The sequence below is a fragment of the Kogia breviceps genome, chromosome 12 (assembly GCF_026419965.1).
Source record: "Kogia breviceps isolate mKogBre1 chromosome 12, mKogBre1 haplotype 1, whole genome shotgun sequence".
Taxonomy (NCBI): Eukaryota; Metazoa; Chordata; class Mammalia; order Artiodactyla; family Physeteridae; genus Kogia; species Kogia breviceps.
The window spans coordinates 99,820,217-99,845,413 of NC_081321.1; the positions used below are offsets into that span (position 1 = coordinate 99,820,217).

Below are 25,197 nucleotides of genomic sequence, written 5' to 3' on the forward strand. Positions count from 1 at the left end.
ATCCACATGCGAACAGATGCCAAGGTCTCCCTGCAGAGATGCGCGGTAATGGGGGACAGAGGCCTGAGGGCATCCCAAAGATGCTAAAACAGACACCGACGGAGTCCGTCAGGGCAGCAGCCAGGCGCCCACGATTGGGGGTCTCTGTCTAGCCCCCCAACGCCTGCCACAGTCTGAGGGGAGTCTGGGGAACCGCTGGCCCCCCACGTTTACAGGCCACAGTCACTGGCTCCCCTTCAGTGGGCAAATGCACACAATTCTTTGGGGTGGCCGGGGGGTCCCTACGCTGAGATCCCCAACCAACAATGGCTCTGGCGGCCACTGGCACCCCATGTTCACCAGCCTCCCGCACTGCCCCGCCAACAGCTGCAGTGGGCATGGCATGCAGACCCCACCGGTCGCTACACCCCCCCCGCCCCCTCGCCAGGCCGCACTCTCAGCCTCTCAGCCCAGCTGACCTGTCCCTGACCCTCTCCCTCCACCCAGGCCTCCGAGGCTGCTCTCGGGGGCCCTCCCTGCCCCCAGACTGGCTGGCTGTGCCGCCTGGCACCCCACCCTGGCCTGGAGTGCTGGGGAGCCCCTGTCCAGCTGGGCGGGGGTCCCCGCTATCGGGTGAGCGCTGTGAGGGCGTGTGCTGCCTGCCTCCTTCTCCGCCACGTACCCAGAACCGACCACAGCCCAGCATTCAGCAGAAGCGCGACGGGGACGCGCTGGCTGACTCGACGGGGCACCTCCGTGCCCCCCCGACCACTGTCCAGTCCCCTGTCCATCTGTCTGCTGCCCCGGGTGCTGGGCTCCTTGATGCAATGACGGTGCTGGGGGCGGCTCAGTGCCCAGCCGGCACCTGGCCAGCCTGGCCCTCCACAAGTGCCCACCGGCCTGGGGACCCCCTGAGACGCAGCCCGTCGGGGGTGGATGCCGCCCGTGGGGCTCTGGAGCCCCCTGCACGTCGCCCAAATCACGCCCGATCCTGCCTGCCCACTGCCCGGCCACCTCGGTGGCCCTGCGAGATGCCAGCAGGGCGCTGGGGACACGCGGTGCATATAACCAGGCCCCTGCCCGGGGGTGGGAGGGTGCACCGGGACGAGGGCCGGGGAGCCTGGGCCAAGCAGCAGCAGCTCGAGGTCCCGCCCGCCGGCCGCCCCCTCTGTCGGGAAGCCCTGCTTGTGTGCTACTCTCCGCCTCCCCCAGGAGAGGCCACACGGGTCAGATCCGGCCTGCGCTGCCCCGACGTCCTGGGCACCGAGCAGCAGGAGGGGGGCACCTGCCGGGACTGCGGGGGTCAGACTAGCCAGTGGCTCTGCTTGCTCTCTGCCATCTGGTCATCTGCTCGTTCACCCGCCCCCCGCTGGGCCCCGCGGTGCGGCGGGGGGGGGGTGGGGGGCCTCCACGTCCTCCCACAAGAGCCTTTTGTTGTGTGGCATTTCGCGCACTCACGGCCCCTCCCCTCCCCGCAGGACCTCGCTTCCTCGCCAAATTCCGAGGGTCCCTGATGCCCCCGGCGGTGCCCCTCCCCCCACCCCAGGCGGCGATGCCGGGACCCCACCAGCTGCCGCCTGCGGCCTCCCCACCCCGCCCAGTTCTGAGAGCTCGTCTCCCCTCCAAGCGTCGTGCGATTCCAGGTTTGGCTGAAATTTAGAAATGCCAGATTTCTAGTAATGAATATGTTAAACAGTTATAAATAGCACATTCCCATGGGGAATGTGTTCCCATGGGAACACACTGCAGTTTTGGAAAGTGCCGGGAAGGCTGGCGGGGGCGTGTGTGTCGGGGAGCCTGGGACACGGAGGTGACCACAGGGACCCGGCCGGGCCTCAACCCCCGCGCCGGCCGCTAGGACGAGCCTCGCCCCCTGCGTGTCGGGGACGCTCCGGAACACGTGGCACCTGCCCAGGGTCCTCTTGCATCACTCCTGCCGCCAGGGCTCCGGACCAGGGAGGACCACACGGTGACTAGCTGTGCTCTCGGCCCCGTCTTAACGGCACTGGCATAACGCCGAGTGGCTCCACGTGTCCTGTCCCCGTGCCTGGTGGCCCCCCCAGGCCAGGTCGGCCGCCAGCGTCCCCGGGGCCTGCTCTGGGTGAGGGGCTGGAGGTCGGAGGGTGCAGGCGCCTTGCTGGGCAGCACGGCCCTCGGGCAGAGTCCTGGGACAGGATCGGGGGGCCAGGGGTCCGGGGGGACCCACCCTGGGGGTTCCAATCTCCATGACATCTGCCTCACCACCCTTACGTGAGACCGGGGCTCAGAGGGGCTGAAGGGCACCCCAAACGACACGGCTGGGCGGGGTTGGCCTGGGCCAGCCTCGTCTCCACCCGGGACCCAGCTGCACACCTCTCTGGGTGAATACGTCACTCTGCACGGTCTTCATGTAACCGGCCCCGAGCCGACCTGACCAGACCAACGTGCCATGACCCCTGGGGTGCCGGGGCTGTGCCTGGCACTGGGGAAGCAAAGGCAAAGCCGGCAGGTTAGAGGCTGGTCCCCCTGCAGGGGACGCCCAGCGCTAGGGCGGTCACGTCAACGGGGGGCCCAGGGCGCACGTGCTAATGTCCGGAGACATCTTGGCTTGTCACGACTTGCGGGGGAGGGGGGACTCCTGGTACATAGTGGGCGGGGGCCAGGGATGCTGTCCGACATAGAATGACCAGGGCTCAAATGTCAACGGTGCCGAGGGGGAGGAGCCTGCTCTGGGGGCCCTCAGGAGGGACTGGCCTCGGGGAAAGCCCTCCGAGGAAGGAACACCTGGGGAGGAACTCACAAGGGGCCAGCTGGCGGAGGCCCAGCAAGGGGGCCCAGCGACCCCCTGGAGGCAGGGACATGCCCCTGTGACCCAGCAGCCAGCAGGCTGTTTGTTGAGTACGATACCCGGCCTCGTGGACCCGGCAGGCCCTCCCCTCCCCTATGCAGCCTGACGCGCGGCATGGGGCACAGGTGACCACGCTGGAGCTTTGCAGCCCCTCCGGTGAGGCCACCCCTCATGTCCAGCACGTGGGCTGCAGGCCGAGAGGGACCGTGTGCTTCCCAGAGCAGTTGGTGACAGATGCACAGAACACTGGCTCTAAACGCGGCACACTAGTTCCGCACGCAGCAGACAAGGACAGGCCTCCAGGTGGCTACGCTTGGAGTCCATCTCTGGCCCGGTACGGTGAAGTCATCAAAGCTAAGGCCTCTGGTGTGAAACACCTACGTTCTGTTTTAAAGCGAGGGATCCAAGGGTAAGCATCTCAGGAAAGGAGCAGCTCATTCCAAGTAGATGGGGACGCCCTCTTCCCAGGGGCTCCCCTTGAAGGTAATTAAAGCGAGCCCGACACACAAACAGTCCTTCAGGGCCCCATTGTCCCTGGACAAAGGGACGGTTCCTCAGTGCAAGGGCCCCAGAGGCACCTCCCGAAAGCTCCGGAGCTCCGTCGCCATGACAACCCTACCCCACCGGGGCGGGGGGGGGGGGGGGGGCGCGCAGGGGGGGCGGAGGGCAGGGGGCGGGGCTGCGACACCAGGATAAGCCACACAGGGGGAAGCCGCCTGCCCGGCGCAGACACACAGCCCAGAGAAAAGTCGGAAAGAGCAGCCAAAGAAAAACTGACAACCCACAAGGGCAACAGGGGCTGGGTCTGGGCTTGGGGTCTGGGGCGATTTCCTGCTTCCTCTAGTGCTTTTCGATATTGGGAGAATTTTCTGAGTGCTTTTCAAACAGACCAAAAACATTTTTGATTCCGAAAAGCAATTTCTATTAATAGCCCACAATAAAGGTTTAAAAAACTAAAAACTGAAAACACACAGTGTTGCCTTCCCCGCGGTCTGTCTGCTCAGCGGTTTTTCTGGTTTTATTTTTACCTAGGCCCAAAGATGGGATTTAAATCATGATCAATATGGGGCCAGCTTGGCAGTTCCACACGGCCGGCGGGTCAGAACCAACCAGCTCCCACCCAGGATCCTGACGATCCCCCTGGTCAAGGCTCTTAAATCCCAACTGGGACGCCGTCTGTCACAATGTCACAGCTCTCCCAGGCATTGCATGACATGGAGCAAAGCTTCCCTTTTGTTCTATTTTACAACACAATATTAACCATGCGAAGTTTCTTTGGCACGTGACCACTTATTCACTCAACAAACACTGGCCACGCCTTCACCTTGAGCTGGGCACCCAGGGCACAGAGAGCCATGAGATCTCAGGGCAGTAAGGCTGACACTCCACAGAGTCACGTTCCCCTGGGGGCCCCCAAGGCATAATGGAGCACCCCAGGGTGACGCTGAAGGCAGAGGCAGAGGGGGCAGACCAAGGGTCGGGGGCCAGCGAGGGCACCTCCCAGGCCTGGGGCAGCACCAGGACGAGCTGCCCTTCCTGCCGAGCTGCAGGCACCCTCGGGGACACCCTGCAGCCCCCAGGCCCTGCCACCCTGCGAGCGCCTCCTGATAATTAGACACAATCGCCCTCCTCTCTTCTCACTGCTCAGCCCAGGCGCTGAGTAGGGTGTCCTCTTGCCCGGCCACATAACTGTGGAGTGACGGACTCCTCTAGTTTTCCCCCCGCGTCAGCGATTTCAATTCTGCCAGGACATACTTGGGCTCCCCACTGCCTCCAGGGAAGCACAAGTCATTTCCGTCCTGAGGCACAAGCCTGGCCCCATCCCAGCCCGAGCCCGATGGCCCCAGGCTGCCAGAAGGGAGGCCCTCGGCGAACGAACGAACGCCGTGCCTCACTGCTGACTTAATTCTCTGTACGTCTGACAACACAGGGAAGGGAGCACCCATGATGACTATGGGTGAAACAATCTGTAAGTCTGCAAGGAGATAAAAATCCACGTTCAAAAACAGTCCCCACGGGGACTTCCCTGGAGGTCCAGTGGTTAGGGCTCCTCACTTCCACTGAAGGGGCACAGATTCGATCGCTGGTCAGGGAACTAAGATCCCATATGCCGCGTGGCACAGCCAAAACATTTAAAAAATTTCAAAATTAAAAAAAACAGTCCTGGGACTTCCCTGGTGGCACAGTGGTTAAGAATCCGCCTGCCAGTGCAGGGGACGTGGGTTGGAGCCCTGGTCCGGGGAAGATCCCACACGCCGCGGAGCAACTAAGCCCGTGCGCCACGGCGACTGAGCTTATGCTCTAGAGCCTGTGAGCCACAACTACTGAGCCCACGTGTCACAACTACTGAAGCTTGCACACCTAGAGCCCATGCTCCGCAACAAGAGAAGCCACCGCAATGAGAAGTCCGTGCACTGCAATGAAGAGTAGCCCCCGCTCGCCCCAACTAGAGAAAGCCTGCGTGAAGCAATGAAGACCCAACACAGCTAAAAATAAATTAAAAATTAAATTAAAAAAAAAAAAAAAAAAAACAGTCCCCATGGAGAGTCCTTGGTAAGGTTTTCAGGATGCCTGGGTCATCCTGCGTCCTTGTCCACACCAGGAAGTCGGATGCATTACACAAAACATCCACACAAAAATGGAGGTGATCCAACACACTCCAGCCACGTCCTCTACCGTGAAACTTGAGGAGCAGAGAGCAAGCTAGGGCGAAGTACAGTCCCCACAGGAGATGCTGCCTGTGGGGTCCATCGCCAGGCCCAGCTCTCAGCTGTACACGCTCGTTGGAATGTGAGCCCAGAAGCTAAAAGCCAGAGGCAAACGTTCACACATCCTCAGGGTGACAAAGCCCATGGAAATGTCCTGTTTACAGTTTGGGCCAGCTCTGTACTGGGCATGTCCACCTTTCCCTCCCCTCCCAGCTTCCGGCGGGAACTGCCTCTAACCTTCACTGCGGGTCTTCCCCACCCCCACTGCCAAGGTGAGACCGCTGATGACAGGGTCAAGGCTCCTGAACGGTACCATCTGAGTCACTCCTGCATGGCTAACAGGCCCCCGATAACCCGCCCACCGAGGCCTGTTCCTGTTCTGATCCCCAGAGGCCCCGGCTGCGAGGGAGTCAGGCCGGACCTGGGGGGACATGCCCCGAGGACCCCACCCCGCCAGATCCCAGCTGGGAGGCAGGGACCACGGTCACTCTCCCTGCCGCTCCCTCCCTCCATGGCCCCCCTCTTAGTGTCAAGAGCAGCAAACCACGAGGAAAAGTCCGTCCGCCAAGGAAGCCAGGGCTGCAGTCAGGAGCTTCAGCTCACAGCTCAGCTATGCAGCAACAGGAGCCTTGGGCCCGGGCACCCGCTCTCTGCGTCATCCTCACCCCCTCAACAAGAGCGAGTCACTGCAGGAAACGCCCCGGAGCCCCAGTCCACACCCAGGGATGCCTGCCTGCACCCGCCAGCCCTGCAGCCCTTCGGCTCAGCGGGCGAGTGCCCCAAGCCGCCCTGGGTCGCCGGAGTCCACTCCAAACTCCGCACCCCAAGCCCATGCTGCCTTCAGAACTCAGGGCCAGGGCTTCCCTGGTGGCGCAGTGGTTAAGAATCCACCTGCCGAGGCGGGGGACAGGGGTTCGAGCCCTGGTCCGGGAGGATCCCACACGCCGCGGAGCAACTAAGTCCGTGCACCACAACTACTGAGCCTGCACGCTAGAGCCCGCGAGCCACAATTACTGAGCCCATGTGCCACAACTACTGAAGCCCACCGCCTAGAGCCTGTGCTCCGCAACAAGAGAAGCCACCGCAATGAGAAGCCCACGTACCGCAACGAAGAGTAGCCCCCGCTCGCCGCAACTAGAGAAAGCCCACGCGCAGCAACGAAGACCCAATGCAGCCAAAAATAAGGAAGTAAAATAAATTTTTTAAAAAAAAGAAAAAGAACTTAGGGACACTGTCACACACCCACCCAATGGGTGGGGACCCTCCACACTGTAGTTTCACCCGGAGCATCTCCTCAGTGGCCAAGTCGCTCCCGTGATGCCTGGGGGGACCCCTTCCCCCAGCACCCACAAGGGGCACCCAGTTGGAATGGGCTCATCTTATAGCCTATGATTTCCTGTGAAGAGCTCTGCTGCTGAAGGAATGTCGTAAGTCACTGACCTGGTCCAACCCCTGGGTGGCATGGACAGCCCAGAGAAGGTGACCACCGGCCTCCACGGAGCAGAGGCAGAGACTGAGGAGTGGGGGAACAGACAACCCGGTTTTGCCTCCAGCCCCAATTCCCTGCGTCAAATTCCTTTCTGCTTGAAATACCTAGGGTGGCTTCTGTTTCCCCAAATGGACGCTGACCTGCTCATCCAGTGAATAAAATTAGCTTTTTAAAAAGCAGGAAAGTCTAGAGAATACCTGGGAGAGTCAGATCTTCTGTGTAAAGTACTAACCGTCGTGCCTCCAGAAGCACATTACCTAGCCTAGCCTCACCAGCACCCAGAGGGCACAGCTTCTATGAGCAGGCCGGTGAGCGTACCTGCCAAGCCCAGGATGCTGATGGGCCGATGGCTACGGGTGGGGGGTACAGGTTCACAGGAAGGACACCTCTCTGAGAGCCAGGCTGCTGGGAAGGACGAGGCCTTGACCCCAAGGGGCGACTGGCATGGCAGGAGGAGCAGGGCACCCACGAGATGCTCGGGAGACCGTGGGGGCAGCTGGGGCCACACAGTGAGCTCAGTTCTGCCTCCTGGCATCGTCCCATGAGCAAGTGCCCCAAGCGAGGGGTCCCGGGGGGCCCTTGGTCTGAGGACTCGCTGGGTAGCCATCCCGGGGCCAGGCCAGGTCTCCAGGAGCGGAGGCTGAGGCCCTGGCAGGTGGGGTATGGGAGGCAGAATTCCACTTAGGGACAAGGTATGAGGGGTGAGAAAGCCTCAGGCTCAGACGCACCTGCTCAGTCCGGGTGGAAGGGCGGGAGGTGGGGAAGGGGGCGGAGCCACGCATCGGCCCGAGGCAGGTAGCTTATCGGGTGGGAAGGCCTCAGGCCAACACGTGGGAGGGGCGGAGACTAGCAAACTCTAGAAGACACATCTGAGAGAGGGCAGGCTGTGGGCACGGTGGACTAGGTCTGGGGCTCGGGATGACGCCTGGTCGGCACCGGCTAGGGGCACCCTGGATGGACCACAGGCCTGAATGTGACCGATGGGGCCCGAGGACTCAGATGGAGTCCAGGGCGTCATGCAGGAGGGACTGTCAGGCTAGGGGACAGCACGGCGACAGTCCGGCCTGCTCTGCCCAGGACCTGCTCAGTTTTAGCACTGAAGTCCTACATGGTGAACCTCCCCGGGTCCCACAGTGACGCCAATGTCGGCGGGGGCATGGGGGCAGGCAAAAGATCAAGGCTGAGACCCAAAGCTGTGTCTCTGGCTCTTAGGGCAGAAGCTCCAGGCTCGGCCCCCGCAGACAAGCCCCACAAGGATGAGGGTGGACACCTACCTCCCTTCCCACCAGACAGTCAGCCGCCGCTCCGCTCAAAGCAGCCAATCCCAATCGTGGGCTTTGACAGGCTAGTGATTTAAGAGTATCTTTTCAAACATCAATAAAGTAAACCACAAAGTACACCAGTTGAAAATATTCCCAAGCCAGACAGGAGTGACGGTTGCACGGCACTGAGAACGTCCCAAATGCCACGGGACTGTCCGCTTCGTGACGGCTAGGTTGCTGGATTTTATGTTCAGTAAATTGTCCTGCGGGCACGCATACACGCTAAACAAGACCGTGCTCAGAAATGCCAAGCGCAGGTTCAACTCGTGCTATTAGCTGGCAGCACTAAAGGCTTCCTCCCTAAAAGGATCTGTTAAGCCAACCCCAAGAACATTATCAGACAGCACCCACCGGCAGGGATAACGCACACGTGACCTTGTAAAACAAAACAACGGGAAAGGACACACCGAGAAGCTCCTCTCGCCGCCATGGCCCCTCCTGGCACTTTCCATGGCCCCCTGCCCTTCAGCTCCGTTCTCTCCACCTCTCGCCAGTTTGCACAGTGTTTGAAAACAACCCTCAGGACAGGGGCCACACCCCAGGCCTGCGACAGGAAGCTGCGGCCCTGGCTACACGTCACAGTGCCTCCCTACTGCCCCAAGGCACCCGCCGCCCGACCCACCGAATCCTACTCAAACCCGTGTCCAGGCTGGGTGAGCCAGGAGACGCCCTTTTTGGTTTCTAAGCGGGGCTTAGAAGGGAAAGACCCCGAGGCTGGGGTCATCAGCTCCAGAGAACGCAGACGCAGAGACGCACTGGTTCTGGGGAAGCAGGATGGAGGGCGTCCTGACGGAGGGGTCACCACAGAGAGGGACAGAGACCGCCCCCCCGGGCTCCCCAGCTACAGAGAAAGGAGCTGCCACACACCAGTTTGGCCCCTGAAGGAGCTTGGTCGGCTCCCACACTGTCCCAAATTCACTTTTGGTTCAAAAAAGGCCAGACTGATGAGTGACAGAAACAAAGAGACGGAAAGCAGGGTTCCTGCAAAAAACACAATGGCTTTCCCAGGCCAGACCGGGGGCCTGGACAGCTGTCCCGACCCTGAAGCCCTCAGCTTCCTGCCTTCGGGGTCACCTCCGCCTGGCTTTCCCCCAAACTGACTTCACGTAGCACCTGTCCTTTTCTACTTAGCAGCAAGTGGCACTGTCTGGGTCCAGAACCGCTGGCCCCCAATCCCGCTTCCTTAGGCATATCTGTTCCACAGTGAGGTGCCCTTGCACACGCGCTGTAACTCTCCGCGCCCGCGTACACACACACACACACACACACACACACAGGCGCACACGCACACACCCCTGACCTCCGATGGCCACGTGCCGGATGCACAGGAAATCTCTCAGAACAATAAACCTTAATATTTTCCATTCTCTCTTCTTTGAAGATTTGGGGGAACTTTCAATTACACATTAGAGAATTTTCCACGCTTGGAAGAGAGGATGAATCGAAAAGGCGACTCTTACAGTCAGGTCCCAGGGCAACAAATCACAAACGGCAAAGCAGGGTGAGCTCTCATCTTAAAAACAAGCTTACGTGCCCTCACACCGACCTTCTGTTCACTACACGTCTGGAGGCACGCGCACGTCCAAAGGCCGCTACGATCTCCTAAGTGAGTAGAGAGTTAGGAACCTGTGTGATCACAACTGACGGGAAACCTCATCTGGCGTGATAGTCCGTCTAATTAGAGGAGCCTGAGGGTAAGAGAGAAAAAGGAGAGGACCCCGATGGGTCGGTACGTTAAGGGAGACCCTGCTGTGTTCCAGGTGCTCAGGTGGGCAAACCGCGGGTTCCACTGGGAAAGCAGAACTCCATCACCCGATTTAACAGAAAGAAATCAGTTATGTGGCCGAGCATGCAGGCAGGTGCTATAGTGGGTTGAATCGTGTCCCCCAAAAAGGATACATCCGCGTCCCAAACCCCGGTACCTGTGAACGTGACCTGATTTGGAAGTAGGGTCTCTGCGGACGTGACAGAGATATAAATTAAGATGACGTCGCAGAGGAGTGGAATGGGCCCTAAACTCAATAGGACTGGAGGGCCTTCCCTGGCAGTCCAGTGGTTAGGGCTCTGCGCGTCCACCACGGGGAGGCTCGGGTTTGAGCCCTGGTCGGGGAACTAAAGGTCCTGCACGCCACACAGCGTGGCCAGAAAACAACACTCAGTAGGACTGGAGTTCTTATGAGTGGGGAGAAGATGTAGAGACACACAGGGAGGGGGCCAGGTGATAACCGAGGCAAGCAGACCAGGGCGATGCAGCTGCAGGCCGAGGATCCTGGTAACCCCCGGAAGAGGCAGGAAGCCCTACAGCTTCAGAGCACCTGCCGTGGCCTCTGGACCATGAGAGAATAAATGTCCGTTGTTTGAAGGCACCAGCTACAGCAGCCCCCCGAAGCTGACACAGCAGGTCTGTAACCTTGAGGGGCTGGTCCTAACAGAATCGGCGGGGACCCTCTCACTCAATCTAACATCCAGCCGATCACACGTCCCTTGGCTTCTTAGGAGGCTTGATCGGAGCCCAGGACGCAGCCTGTAAAAGTCTGTAAGTGAAGCAGAACTTTACAGAAGGTGCAGAGAGAGGGCTGGGCTGGGTAAGGGAGCCACACCTCAAATCCTCTGTGCGCAGCCCAGGCAAAGCTCCGGAGGGAACCAAGAGGCAGCAGAAGTGCCCAGTGGGGAATCTCACACAGGATGGCCCAAAGCAACCCCAAGACGCCGCCAGAATCTCTGCCCCGGCCCAGACCCTTGACCACACGACTGTGCTTCCCAGGGGCTGGGGGGGGAGGGGAGGAGCAGTGACCGCAGTGGGTATGGGGTTTCCTCTGGAGGTGACAAAAAACGTTGAGAGAGAGACAGGTGGTGGCTGCGCGTCACTGTAAATGTACCAAATGCCACTGAGTTGTCCACTTCGAAATGGTTTCTGATGTGAATGTCACCTCAATAAAAATACAAAAAGAAAGATCATCCCTAAGTGCGTGCATGTGTCAAAATGCCAACAAAAGTACACCCGGACCGCCCGGACCGGCACGTGCGCCAAACTGTACTGAAGCCGAGACTCGGTCCTGATGGGGGGAGGCGCCAAACGACAGGGTGAGGCTGGGGACAGCAGAAGCCGCCTCGCACGCGGGAGGGCCAGCAGCGTCCCCGCCCCTCCGCTGGCCTCCTCCCGTGCAGCCCTGGGACCAGCTGGAGGCACTGGCCTCCGGTCTGGATCCCCAAGCCCGAGCCAACCTCCTTCCCCAGGCGGGGCTGCAAGGCCCTGGGGACACCCGGGCACCCAGGGATCCGAGGACCCTTCTCCTCACCCCGGGCCTTAGAGGTAAGGTACACGTTCATCTCTGCGGCTTCTAATATACAGTTAAACACCAAAGAGATTTGACTCACGTACCAGACCGCAAATTTATATTAACGTATCTGCCCCTTTTGCTGTGAACGATGTCAAACCACAGGCTGCGCTCAGAAACACAAAGAATGAGACGCCCGGGCTCTGCAGAAGGGGCCTGGATGCCATCACAACCCAGGACAAGACAGAAGGGATCAGGGCGCAGGTCTCGGGGTGGGGGGAGGGGGCGGGGAACCACAAGGCAAAGGCACCTGCTTCCACGTGTCCGGCACCTGAGTGGCTGGAACAGTTTTGCTTTGTTGGCATTTTTTTTAACCGTGGTAAAATGTACGTAAAGTGTAACACCATAGTCATTTTTTTGTTTTTTTTTTTTGTGGTACGCAGGCCTCTCACCGCCGTGGCCTCTCCCGTTGCGGAGCACAGGCTCCGGACGCGCAGGCTCAGCGGCCACGGCTCACGGGCCCAGCCGCTCCGCGGCACGTGGGATCTTCCCGGACCGGGGCACGAACCCGCGTCCCCGGCATCGGCAGGCGGACTCTCGACCACTGCGCCACCGGGGAAGCCCGAGAGAAAACTCTTGATTGACAGATGGAGGGAGAGAGGAAGGAAAGAGGGAAGGCTGGCAGGAGGCTCCCTGGCCAGCAGAACCTGGGCTCTTGGAGCCGGAAGGCCCCCCGCGGGCACAGCAGACAGCTGCTCTGTGTGGGCTCCTCATCGGTGCCCACCTCCCCCGCCTGTGGCTCTGACCCCCTGCACCGGCTCTGGTTCCCCCCTGCACCTGGTGCGCATCGGCCCGGCACGCCACACTTCCCTGGGACACAGCTCCACCACAGAAGAGCCCATGGAGACTCGGGCGCAGCTCCCCAGGACCCCCTGCCCCCCACCCTGCTCATCCGAGGGCGGGGGGAAGGGCCGAGTGCTCCCGTGGAATCAGGCCCGACGCACACATGACCCTCGGCCCTCCTGTTCTGGGCAGTGGGGTCACTGGCACCGAGCTTCCATCCTCAGAACCCCCAAACCTGGGCTCCCCCTCCAGGCTCAGCCCTCGGCCGAAGGCGGGCACTGAGGGGGTGCTCACCACGGTATTAGAGCACTCAGACACCGGGGTCTGGGCCTGGCCCTCCCCACCACCAGCTTGCCGGCCCCAGTCTCTCCGCCGTGAGGTGAGGATTCTCTGAGATCCCAGTGAGACGACGCAGGCAGAGCCCAGGCACACAGGCCAGAACGGCGTGGCGACCGTGCTCTCACGTGACCAGCCCAGATGCTGGTCTCCGTCCGGCTCTGAGGCCAGCCTCCTGCACCGTGGGCCTCCTGGTCCTCGAGGGCCAGGCCCTGACCCCGGACCGTGAAGCCACGGCGAAGAGGAGGAGGGGGGCACTGCCAGGGAGGGGAGTGGTTAGGGAGGGGGGGGCCATAACCCCCCAGCTCCCCAGAGCCAGCACAAGGCATTCGGGGACCCAGAAGGGTCCACCCTTTCAGGAAACATGACGACAGGTGAGGGGCGGGGCAGCCCATCTCAGGTTCCTGCCTAGAAAATGGAGGGACTGTCACCCCACCCACAAGGTTCATGGAGAAAGGACACCAGCTCACCTGCTCACCTGAAGTTCACCTGCACCGGCAGCTCCAACGGAAAAACACGTGGAAAGGTGCCCGCAAGGCCAATCCCTGCAGCCTCAGCCGCCGACCTGCCAGGCACTGCGGATCTGACACGGTGATGTCCGCCGGCCAAGGGCTAGTACAATGCCCCTTGCACGGGGTCCCACATCCTCCGCGCGTTCCCAAACCCCTGCACAAGGCCCCCAGCCCTGAGGGACCCCCTGTGTTGGCCCGCGTGCCCTCCACCACGACGGCAAAGGTTAAAACCCAGTAGCGCGGTGGGTGGAAGGAAAGGTTATTCTAACATAGTTTGCCTTTAATGTAGTTGTTTAAATCACGTGTGGGTCTGTTCGTGTGTAGACACGCGTACGTGTGTACGTGCGTATCCGTGTACATGTGCATGTCTGTGCGTTTAAGAAAACACCGTGGCCTTTATCCAGGACATCAAGAGATACTCAACAGAGTGATGAAAGTCATAAAGCCTCCTGCCGGGCTTTTCCCAGCTTCGGAATGTCCACGCCCAAAAAGGTGCTTGATTTAGCCTGGTAGCCACAAGTTCTTACCTGAAGCAAAAGCGGAATTCAGCCACTGGAGTTTTCCTAAAAACAGCCCATTCCTTCCACCCGGGCCAAGCCCCCAGCCAAGCGTGGAAGGAACTGAGAGTGGCCTGTCCTCTGCACAGGCCCCCTCCCCCCCGCCCCCCGCATCTGTCCTCTAAGTGAAAGCAGAAGAGGAGGAGCCGCCCTTGGCCTCGGCACGTGGCCCCTCCCCCCGGACCCCTCTGGATCATTCCACAAGTAATCCAGAGATCTGCCGAGCACCTACTGGGTGCCGAGCCTCAGGCCCACAGGGCAAAGCAGAGGGGAACTCGTGTCCCCAAGAACGAAAGGCTACTACCCTCCGTCCACCGCAACCTGGGTCCCTAACCCGAGTTACCCCGTTACCCTTCCAAAACAAACGTGCAGAAAGGAAGAGGGTTATTTACTATCTCTCCTCCACCCAATGTCCAAGAAGGGCTTTTATAAGAACCTACGTGTTCAGGTTAGAGAAGAAGAAAAAATCGAAAACTATTTTCCCCCAAGGCTGTGAGTTGAAAAGAATCAAGCCAACCTTCAGAATATTTTCCGCACTCTCTGCCCCACTGATAAAATCTACCTCTGTCAGCATCCAAGTGCCGCCCGGCCCAGCCAGACTACACGCCCCGGGGGGCAAAGACTCTGCTACCAGGGCCCCGGCCCCCACCCTCCCACCCACCTGGTTTCTTAACGGGTCTCTGCTCTCAGGTGTCCAAATGGACAGGTGCACGCATTAGCCACACCAAAGTGGACTTTCAGCGGTGACACCAGGTTCTGGACAGACTTGTGGCGTCACCAACACCAGTCACTTTCCCAGGTATGATATCAGCGCCACCCCTCCTTCCAAAGGGCTCACGTGGCTGCAACTTTTTCCGGATTTAAAAACAAACAGTCAGGGGCTTCCCTGGTGGCGCAGTGGTTGAGAATCCGCCTGCCGATGCAGGAGACACGGGTTCGTGCCCTGGTCCGGGAAGATCCCACATGCCGCGGAGCAACTAAGCCCGTGAGCCATGGCCGCTGAGCCTGTGCGTCCGGAGCCTGTGCTCCGCAACGGGAGAGGCCACAACAGTGAGAGGCCCGCGTACCGCAAAAAAAAAAAAAAAAAAAAAAAAAAAAAAAAAAAACAGTCTCTCTGTCACCCTCAGTGGTACGTGGGGACAGCTGGAGATCTCACGTCTCCAGGTAGCCAGTGCTGAGATGGGGAAAGCTGGGTCCTTGTGAGCCCAGGTCACCTGTGGCCTTCAGCCCCTGCCCTCCTGCTCCCGCACCAGGGGTCCCGTGACTCAAAGAGAGGCAGACGCTGCCTTCCCCGCCTCGACTCCTGCAGCCCCACGGACACTCAGCTCGGCCACGGCCGGCCCTTGACCGCCACTGAGGCTTCTCCCGCCAGCCCAGTGCGCCCCAAAGGTGCCAGCGCCCGTGACAGATGAACACCTGTGCGAGCAGGCAGCGCTGCAGGACAGGCCAGGATGCTCGTGCATGTTAACTGCTCAACCCCTCTTGACCGTCAGCTCTGCCTGGGTCCCCATGGCCTCCCACCTTCCCTCTGAGCTTCCCCCATACCCAGCCGCCCGGTCCCCTGTTCCTCAAGCCCCCCAACACCCCGGCTCTCATGGAGACCATCAAGGACCTCCCCTTGGTTAACCCAAGTGACACCTCTGTCCTGAGGCTCCCTGAACACCAAAAGCCATCAGCCACTGGTGACCCCCTTCAGGGCCTCGGACCCTGGGTTTTTATCCTCCGGCAGGTGGTTATTCCAGCTCCAGCTCCCGTGCAGGTCCAGCCTGCCTGGGCCCCCCAAGGCTGCACCTGACCCATGTCCCCATCGTCGGGGTCCTCTGCCCGAGTGCCCTCCACCCCTGCGGCCATCATGGTCCTCTCTGTCACCCCGGAGGCCATGCTCACCACCTCTGGCTGTGGCCCCAGCTGGTCTCTCCTGCCCAGACCTGTACGTCCAACCGTCTTCACGACAAGGTCAAAGGTGCCCAGCTGCACGGGGTCCAAAGTGGCCTCAGGGTCCTCCCCTGGTGCACACACCTCCTCACCCCATCTTCATCTGCGTGTTCCCGAAAGCACAGCCTGAGAGCCGCCGTCCCAGGTTCAAATCCCAAAGCTGCCACCACAAGCTGGGCGCTCTGGATGTGGGGTCGAGCCTCTGGGGGCCCTGGTTTGCTCGTCGATGAGACAATACCTTCCACTGGTGAGGCTGCCGCAGGAGCAGACAGGTGGCACAGGGCCGGGGTGCGGGGGTGGTGGGGGAGGGGCCTAGCACGAGGAGCACGTGGGCTGATCAACCCCACCCTCACCTCCACATCTCACCATCGAACCCCCCTAATCCCCTCCATCCACCACCCCCATCAGCAGCTCAGCTGGGGGGGAGGGGATCCAGCCATGCCCAGCCCCCCCCCCCCCCCCGCTGGGAAGGCATCTCACACTCACCTTGGCACAGGGGAGACCCCAGCCCACGCTCCCCTTGAATTCACTTCCGTGTTTATCGGCTGTCCCCACCCAACCTCCCTCTCCGGGGCCTGGCACACAGTAGGCCTGGCACATAGTAGGTGCTCGATAAACAAACAAACACTCCCTTGTTTCTGAGCCAGTGTTTCTGAAAGTATATTACCAAGTGACTACCTCCAGATACTGAAGCCCTGAGACAGTTAACCAGCTTCCCAAAGTACCTAACTCTTCCGGGGCAAGTTATGTCACTGGAGAATCCAGCTCAACGAATGACGTGGTTTAAGCTGGTCTCATCCTTTTCCACATGGTAAGATTCAGAAAAGAAACATAATGCTTTTGCCTCTAGGCGCTGCCTGGTACAATGCCCATCTCCCTATTTCCCTGTTGGCCAACACAGCCCCTACGACATCCTGTATTTAACTCGGCAACACGTTTTAAAAACTTTATCAAGCCTGGACGGCTTTATCCCATCCCATCGAGCCCCCACCAGAGTAAACGGATAAACGTTATTCAATCTTGTTATTTCACGACTTTCAGTATTTTCTGACACGTCTGAATGACTCATGGCCCAATCATTTTTACCCCGCAAAACCCTACTCTTCCCACCCCCACTGGCCCACATGCCCACAAGCACGAGGTCATTTTCCACCAAATGCCACGTTCCATGATGTGCAGCTCACGGCTGGACACCCACAGGGACACACACGTTCAAGTTGAATTTTAAATGTCCGTGTTACTAAACGACCAACATCTAGAAAAACTACCTAAGGGACTGCACACGTGACAGTCCCGTTGGGATGTTAGCCACGGTGCTTTCTAAAATGCAAACACGGCTCTTATAAACATTCGGAGTACAAAAGCCCCTACCGTAGAATTTTAAATCTCATTCAAAAACTGTCACATATAGGGACTTCCCTGGTGGTGCAGTGGTTAAGAATCCGCCCGCCAATGCAGGGGACACAGGTTTGCGCCCTAGTCCGGGAAGATCTCACATGCCCCGGAGCAACTAAACCCGTGAGCCACAACTACTGAGCCTGTGCTCTAGAGCCCATGAGCCACAACTACTGAGCTTATGTGCCACAACTACTGAAGCCCGTGTACCTAGAGCCCGTGCTCCGCAACAAGAGAAGCCACCGCGAGAAGTCCACGCACCACAACGAAGAGTAGTCCCTGCTCGACACTAGAGAAAGCCCGCGCGCAGCAAGAAAGACCCAATACAACCAAAAATAAATTTTAAAAATTTAAAAAAAAAACTGTCACATACAAAACAAACATCATGTATCACTGGATGTTATCTAAAAACGGGAGCAATTTGAATGTGACTATGCTCAGAATTCAGAAAATGTTCAGTGTTTTGTCCTTGGTGGGCTACAGAAAACCATCAACGCTATCTGCTCCCAGTCCAAAGACTGTACTAACACCCTCATACAGACAAAAGGAGCTGCCCTCCTCCCAAGCATGTCCATCTTGGGTACCCCATACCCCATACCCCTCCCCGACGCCCACCCCCCCAGTCCCCGGAATCCTGTGCACCTTCCCAGCGGCTCCACTTCTGGAGGCACCCAGCCCTTCCTGGCATGGCTTCCACAAAACCTAGTGGACAGCTGGGCTCTTCTTTTTTTTTTATTTATTTATTTTACTTATTTATTTTTGGTTCCGTCGTGTCTTCGTGTCTTTGTTGCTGTGCGCGGGCTTCCTCTAGTTGCGGCAAGCGGGGGCCACTCTTCGTGCCGGTGCGCGGGCTTCTCATTGCGGTGGCTTCTCTTGTTGAAGAGCACAGGCTCTAGGCGCACAGGCTTCAGTAGTTGTGGCACACGGGCTCAGTAGTTGTGGCTCGCGGGCTCTAGAGCGCAGGTTCAGTAGTTGGGGTGCACGGGCTTAGTTGCTCTGCGGCATGTGGGATCTTCCTGGACTAGGGCTCGAATCCGTGTCCCCTGCATTGGCAGGAGGATTCTCAACCACTGCGCCACCAGGGAAGACCCATGGGCTCTTCTTTACAGCACCTCGAGGGTGGTGGTAATAATGCGCTAGAGGCCACAGGGTATGGCTGTAAACCCGGGGAAGCCAATCACACTTCACTGAAAATAGCTTGTGAGTTTGAAACCACAGCTTTCCCCATTGTTTCTTTTAAGAAACCTAAGAATCCAAGTCTAGTTAATTCAAAGGCTGATCTTTTTGTTTTGTTTCTACACACAGCTTTGCTGTTGGGAATTACACATTGTATAGTTTATTTTTTTCTTTGAAGCACTAAATAGTTGCCAAATGGCCAGAGGGTTGTATAGGATCCCAAGGTGCCTACTTATAACCAGTGCAAGGATTCGGCCCTGAAACAATTCAGCTTAGCAACTAATTCCTCAAAATTTTTCATTTGGGACTTCTCTGGTGGCACAGTCATTAAGAATCTGCCTGCCAATGCAGGGGACACGGGTTCAGTCCCTGGCCTGGGAAGATCCCACATGCCGCAGAGCAATTAAGCCCGTGCACCACAACTACTGAGCCCACAGTGCCACAACTAGTGAAGCCCACACCCCTAGAGCCCGTGCTCCGCAACAAGAGAAGCCACCGCAATGAGAAGCCCGCGCACCGCAACGAAGAGGAGCCCCCTCTCACCGCAACTAGAGAAAGCCTGCACGCAGCAACAAAGACCCAATGCAGCCAAAAATAAATAAATAAATTTATATTTTTAAAAAGTAACTAAAATGAAATACAATTAAACAAAAACAAAACAAAACTTTTCTCTCAGGTAAGAGGGGGGAGTGTGAAGAGCCAGCTTGTTTTGCTTAGATCTGGGTTGGATGCCTGGTGCTCCTGCTAGCCAGCTATGTGACCCTGAGGAAGGGACATAACACCTCTGAGCCTCAGTCTCTTCATCTGTATAATGGGCAGCCGCCTAATGCCACTCACTTCCCAGGCACCAGAGAACTAAGTGCTGGCGTAGGTAAAAGAGTTTACAAAACTGCTTGATATCCAGGCAGAACCCAGTACAAAAGCGATCATCATCATCTGGGAGGGTGGACATGAGGCCCCAGTGCCTGACTGACTCAAGGGTACGGCACAAGGATCGGAAGCCCAAACTGGATCACTGGGACAATTACAGCATAGCATGGAGCACCCAACCCACCTTCAACTGTGGTCCTGGCTGTGGTTCCACCAGGTAGGCAAGACGGCCCTCAGTAACTGACTTCTTTTGAATAAAATCCATCTTAAACCCTTTATCCAGCCATCATAGGGGCAGCCACATTCCTGATGCTGCAGACACACAAAACATCCCTGCTCCCGGCATGTACCCGTTCCCACTAAAGCACCGTATCCCCTGTAAATTCAAAACCCTATGATCTTGCCAAGTCATTTTTTTTGGAGGGGGGGCTGCGTTAGGTCTAACATGTTGCTGCGCACAGGCTTTCTCTAGTTGAGGCAAGCGGGGGCTTCTCTTGTTGCAGAGCATGGGCTCTAGGCGCTCGGGCTCAGTAGCTGTGGCTCTCGGGCTCAGCAGTAGTGGCTCACGGGCTCTAGAGCGCAGGCTCAGTAGTTGTGGCACACGGGCTTAGTCGCTCCGCGGCATGTGGGCTCTTCCTGGACCAGGGATCGAACCCGTGTCCCCTGCACTGGCAGGCGGATTCTTAACCACTGCGCCACCAGGGAAGTCTCCCCAAGTCATTTTTATATAGGGTACATTTTCCATCCACTCTGCTTTATCTAGCAGGTAGGTAGTAGTACAGAGGAATAAAGAAAGAGAAAATGCATATGGAAATTTGTGCAAGAGACTCTTTTAAATTGTTGCTGCTCGGAAAATCCATAATCCTGGTTGACAATTCTCCTTAAAGGCCTATTCCGTATTCTCTACACACATTCACAACTTCACAAAACTCACAATATTCACCTACAGACAGACTAGGCTGACAGCATCAATGTGGCAGTATCGCACCGCCTCAAAACTGGACCTGTAAATTCCGGATTTTATGAGCAAACAACTGGAGACCGTTTGCTACCCAATCCTTAGAATACAAAGAATCACAGCCAAATGCAGGAACAAAATGAATCAGGAAATTAACTTTTTAATTCTTCCAGGGCTCCCATGGGTATGCTGTATTGTAATAATTTATTGTTTAAACAATTCACCTGAAACATTGACTCATGCCACAGACCCTAGCCTTACTTGGTGATAGTCTGGTCTCCTAATTAAGGTCACCTGCCTGCAGCAGCCACTGAGGCTCTCTTGACTGTTCCCAATCCACCCCCTGGCCCAGCCAAATCCTTCTCTCTCTCTTCTGGGTCCTCCTGTTCGCTCCCCTCTCTGGCCCCGCAGCTCCACCTGACACAGGGAGGTCAGCAGCACGGAGGACCCACCCACGACTGCCTGGGCCTGGCCGGCTGAGCTGAGACTTCCTCCCTCCAGCCCAGAGCGGGCAAGCAGAGTTCCCACGCTGGTTCCACCACCAACCCAGGCGGGCCTCTAAGTAACAGCCAAATTACAAGTCCATGTCCAGGAGCTGCAACCCAGACCAAATGAGGCTGCTGCGCTTTCAAAGAGCTCCCGCACAGGCGGGCGCACATAAGCCCGACTATTACTACCTGGAGAAGACAGAAAAGAGACACGAAAGGAACTAACTCCAGTTGTCCCGCAGGGTGACTCAAGGACCCATCCGGCAATTTCCAAGGGTCCCACCCAAGAACTAACTGGCACATGGGCACACAGTGACCTCTGACCTTTCCAGACAGTCACATAGCTGACTACACAGCGTCACCAAGCAAACCAGACGCTCAGATAACCCCCGAGGCCAGGTTTTGCTGGCGCAACTCGGGAGCCAGACCCTCTGGGAGAAGCCCAGGAAGCCCTGGTGCTGAACTCGAAGAAGCCCAGGCCTGCCCCCAGCAAAAACGCTGAGGGCAGCAGTGCCGTGCCCCTCTCACTCGCTTGGCCTGGCTGAGGAGCACGCCCTGGGCTAGCGGTAACCAACCATCCAGCCGGAGGCCACAAATCCCCGGAGCTACCCGGGCCCTGCCTGGCCGCGGCCCGGCAAGGCGGGCGGGCGGGCGGGCTCGGGGCAGGTCCCCGCAGCTCCCCGGGCGGCCCCGCGGAGCCCCCAGGCCCACTCACCAGAAACAGACACCTCCATGAGCGCCTCCAGCGGCCGGCTGTTGTTCAGGTCGTGGCTGAGCTGCAGCTCGCCCGTGGCGGGGTCCAGCAGCAGCAGCTGGAGCTCGTTGCCCCGCAGGAAGGAGTAGCTGAGGCGGTCCGAGAGGTCGGGGTCGTGGGCCGGGACGCGGCCGATCACGCCCGCGGGGAAGCTGTCGGGCTTCTTGGTGACGTAGTTGTTGAAGAGGATCTGGAAGTCCGGCAGCACCGGCGGGTTGTCGTTCTGGTCCAGGAGGCGGATGTGCACGGTGGCCCGGCTCACCAGGGGGGCTGACGCGGCCTGCACCACCAGCACATAGCCCCGCCGGGCCTCGAAGTCCAGCTCGGCCAGGGCCCGCAGGTCCCCGCTCAGGAGGTCGAGCTGGAAGACCTCAGGCACGTTGCCCTCCACAATCTGGTACATGATCTGCGCGTTGGGGCCTTCGTCGGGGTCACTGGCCCGAACCCTGGCCACCACGGAGCCCACCGGGCTGTTCTCCTCCACAAACAGCTCCAGCTCGTCCCTCTCGAACGCCGGGGGGTTGTCGTTAACGTCCAAGACGGCCACCTGGATCTCCACCGAGGCGCTGAGGGGCACCGGGCTCCCGCGGTCCACGGCCAGGGCACGCAGCCTGTACGTGGCCACGTTCTCCCGGTCCAGCCGGCGCTGGGTGCGGATCACGCCGGACGTGGGCTCAACGTAGAAGTCGCCATCGCCATCGTCCCCGCCCTGGAAGGTGTACAGCAGGCGGCCATTGGGGCCTGAGTCCCGATCCGTGGCCGAGACCTGGAGGACGCTGGTTGACGGGGGAGCGTCCTCGAAGACGGAGCCCTGGTAAAAATCCCGCAGGAACCGCGGGGCGTTGTCATTGGCGTCCAGGACGAGGACCTCCAGGGAGGCGGTGTCGGACTTCTGAGGGATACCGTTGTCCCGAGCTGCGACGGCCAGCGTGTAGGCGGCCTGGTCCTCGTGGTCCAGCTCCGTCGTGGTGTAGATGGTGCCGGTGTCGGGGTCGATTCGGAACTGCGGCACAGGGTCCTCCAGCACGTAGGTGATGCGGGCGTTCTCACCGGTGTCCTCGTCGGTGGCGCTGATGGTGGCGACGGAGGTGCCCACGGGCCGGTCCTCGCTGACGCTCACCGTGTAGTGCGAGCTCTGGAAGACCGGCCGGTGGGTGTTGGCGTCGGTGACGTTGATGAAGACCTGCGCGGTGTGCGCGCGCATGCCGTCGGACGCGGTTACCGCCAGCACGTACTGCCGTTCCTGCTTGTAGTCCAGCGGCAGCGCCAGCGTGATGAGGCCGCCGCCGCTCTGGCTGCTGAGCGCGAAGCGGTTCCGCGTGTTGCCGCCGGTGAGCTGGTAGGTGATCACGCTGTTCGCGTCCCGGTCGAGGGCCCGCAGGGTCAGCACGCTGCTCCCCACGGCCGCGTCCTCGTTCAAACGCAGCTCGTACACGGGCTGCGTGAACACGGGGTCGTTGTCATTTACGTCTAGCACCGTGATGGACACGCGGGCGGAGGAGCTCATGGGCGGCGAACCGTGGTCCACCGCCTCCACCCCGAAGCTGTAGTACTCCACCTCCTCGCGGTCCAGCTCGGCGCACACGGTGATCCAGCCCGAGCTGTTGTGGATGCGGAAAGGGAAGTCCGCGGCCGAAGCGGGGTCTTGGGGCCCAGCACCGCCACCGCCCACGGACGCCGAGGCGGTGTCCACCAGGCGGTAGCGCAGACGCGCGTTCTCACCCGCGTCCGCGTCCACCGCCTGAATGTGCAGAACCGAGTGGCCCAGAGGCACGTTCTCCAGCACGGCTGCCTGAAAGGGGCTGCTCACAAAGATGGGGGCGTTGTCGTTCACGTCCAGGACCTGCACCGAGACCAGCCCCGAGGAGTTGATGAGCGGAGGCCGGCCCCCGTCCTGGGCCTTGATGCGCAACGTGTACTCCCGGATGGCCTCGAAGTCCAGCGGGTTGATCACATCCAGGCTGCCGCTCAGCGAATGCAGGTAGAACTGCCCCTTCAGGTTCCCGCTGATGATGCTGTAGTGTATGGCCGCGTTCTGGCCCTGGTCCCCGTCTGTGGCCTGCACTCGCAGCACGGGCGTGTTGACCGCCACGTCCTCGGGCACCTGGACCACATAGCGCTTCTCGCCGAACTGGGGGTAGTTGTCGTTCTCGTCCTCCACCACGATGTGCACGGTGGCAGTGGCACTGAGCGGGCCCGGGTTGCGGCCCTGGTCGTTGGCCTCCACCAGCAGCTGGTAGGAGGCCTCTTCCTCCCGGTCCACCACCGCCCGGGTGCGCACCACGCCCGAGCGTTCGTCGATCTCGAAGACGCCACCCGCGCCCTCCAGCAGCCGGTAGCGCATATTGGCGTTGGAGGGCGCGTCGCCGTCGGTGGCGCGGATGGTCAGAACCTCGTAGCCCACCTCCAGGTTCTCGCGCACTCGCTCGCGGTACTCGGACTGCTCGAAGACCGGACTGTGGTCGTTGGTGTCGCTGACTGTGACGGTGAGGTAGGTGGCGGCCGAGCGCCGAGGCGAGCCGTGGTCCACAGCGCTCACTCTGAGTACGTGCGTGTCCTTGGTCTCGCGGTCCAGCGCGCGGGCGGTGCTCACCAAACCCGTATCCGAGTCGATGAGGAAGTAGCCATTGGAGCGCTCGTCAAACAGCGCCTCCATCTGGTAGCTCAGGCGCCCCGCCTCGCCCTCGTCCGGGTCGTGCGCGCGCAGCTCGAGGACCGCGGTGCCAGCCGGCTCGTTCTCGGGCACCGACACCTGGTAGCTGGGCAGCTGGAACTGCGGGGTAGTGCTGCCGCCAGCGCCCCGCCGGGCCCGCCGCGCCGCCCCCGCCCCGACCTGAGGCAGGCTTAGCGGCGACAGCGATGGGGAGGGTGTCCCCGAGGCCGCCTCCAGCGCCAGCTCCACCCGGATGGTGCCGGCCGCGCGCCGCAGGGCACAGAGCAGGCGCAGGCGGGCCGAGCCACCAGGCGGCAGGCAGACAGGGCGGCGTGGGCAACGGGCCCCGGCGCGCGGCGGGCAGCTGCAGACGGGGAAAGTGGTCAGAGCCTCGAGCGCCGAGTGCAGCGTGGCCCCGCCGCCGCCGCCGGGGCCCGGGAAGCAGAGCACCGCGCCGGGGCCAGGCACCGTGAGCACAGCCCGCGCGCGCAGCTCCGCGCCAGGAGCCCGTGCGCGCCGGGGCCCGGCGCTGCAGCCGGGCCCGTGAGCGCGTGCCCGCAGGCGGAGGCTCAGCGCCGTCTGGGCGCTACGGGCAGCCAGGCGGACATGCAGCGGCAGCGGGCGTACCCCCAGGCGCGCGCAGCCCCGGAGCCCCGCGCCCGGCCCGCGCCGCCGCCCCGCCAGCCGCCCGTCGCGGCTCACGTCCAGCAGCTCCCGCAGCGCCCGGGGCGTGCGCGCCGCGTCCAGCGCATAGGTCCAGCCGGGCCCGAGGGCGAAGGCGCGGGCCCCGCCGGGCACTCGCAGCTCCCAGGCGGCCGCTCGAAGCCCCAGCACCGGTAGGGCGGCGACCGCAGCCAGGAGCAGCAGTGCGGGCAGCACGGGCGGCGGCGGTGGCGCCATGGCCCGGAGCCCGAGCCCGAGCCGGGCGCCCGAGCACAATCCATGCACCCGGCGCGGCTCCGCATCCACCCGGCGCGGCCGGGGGGCGGCTCCCGCGCGGCCTGTGCCGGGCCCTCGGGGCGGCTCGCGCCCCGCCTCCCCGGGGGCCCTGGCGGGGACACCGGGGGCCGGGCTCCCGGTCGCCGCCGCAGCTTCCACTTCGAGAGCACTTTGCGAA

At 60.3% G+C, this 25,197-nt stretch overlaps 1 protein-coding gene across 2 annotated transcripts in view; it reads right to left on the reverse strand.

Annotated features, from left to right (window-relative positions):
* Positions 1 to 24,980, reverse strand: part of CELSR1 (cadherin EGF LAG seven-pass G-type receptor 1) — a 144,736-nt gene extending 119,756 nt beyond the window's left edge. The window contains exon 1 of one of the 2 annotated variants that reach the window (XM_059081660.2): positions 21,389 to 24,980. In XM_059081660.2, coding sequence (XP_058937643.1) covers positions 21,389 to 24,980 — 3,592 coding nt within the window. The remainder of the gene's footprint in view (positions 1 to 21,388) is intronic. The other variant, XM_067010437.1, reaches the window with a different exon arrangement.
* Positions 24,981 to 25,197: the final 217 nt, after the last annotated feature.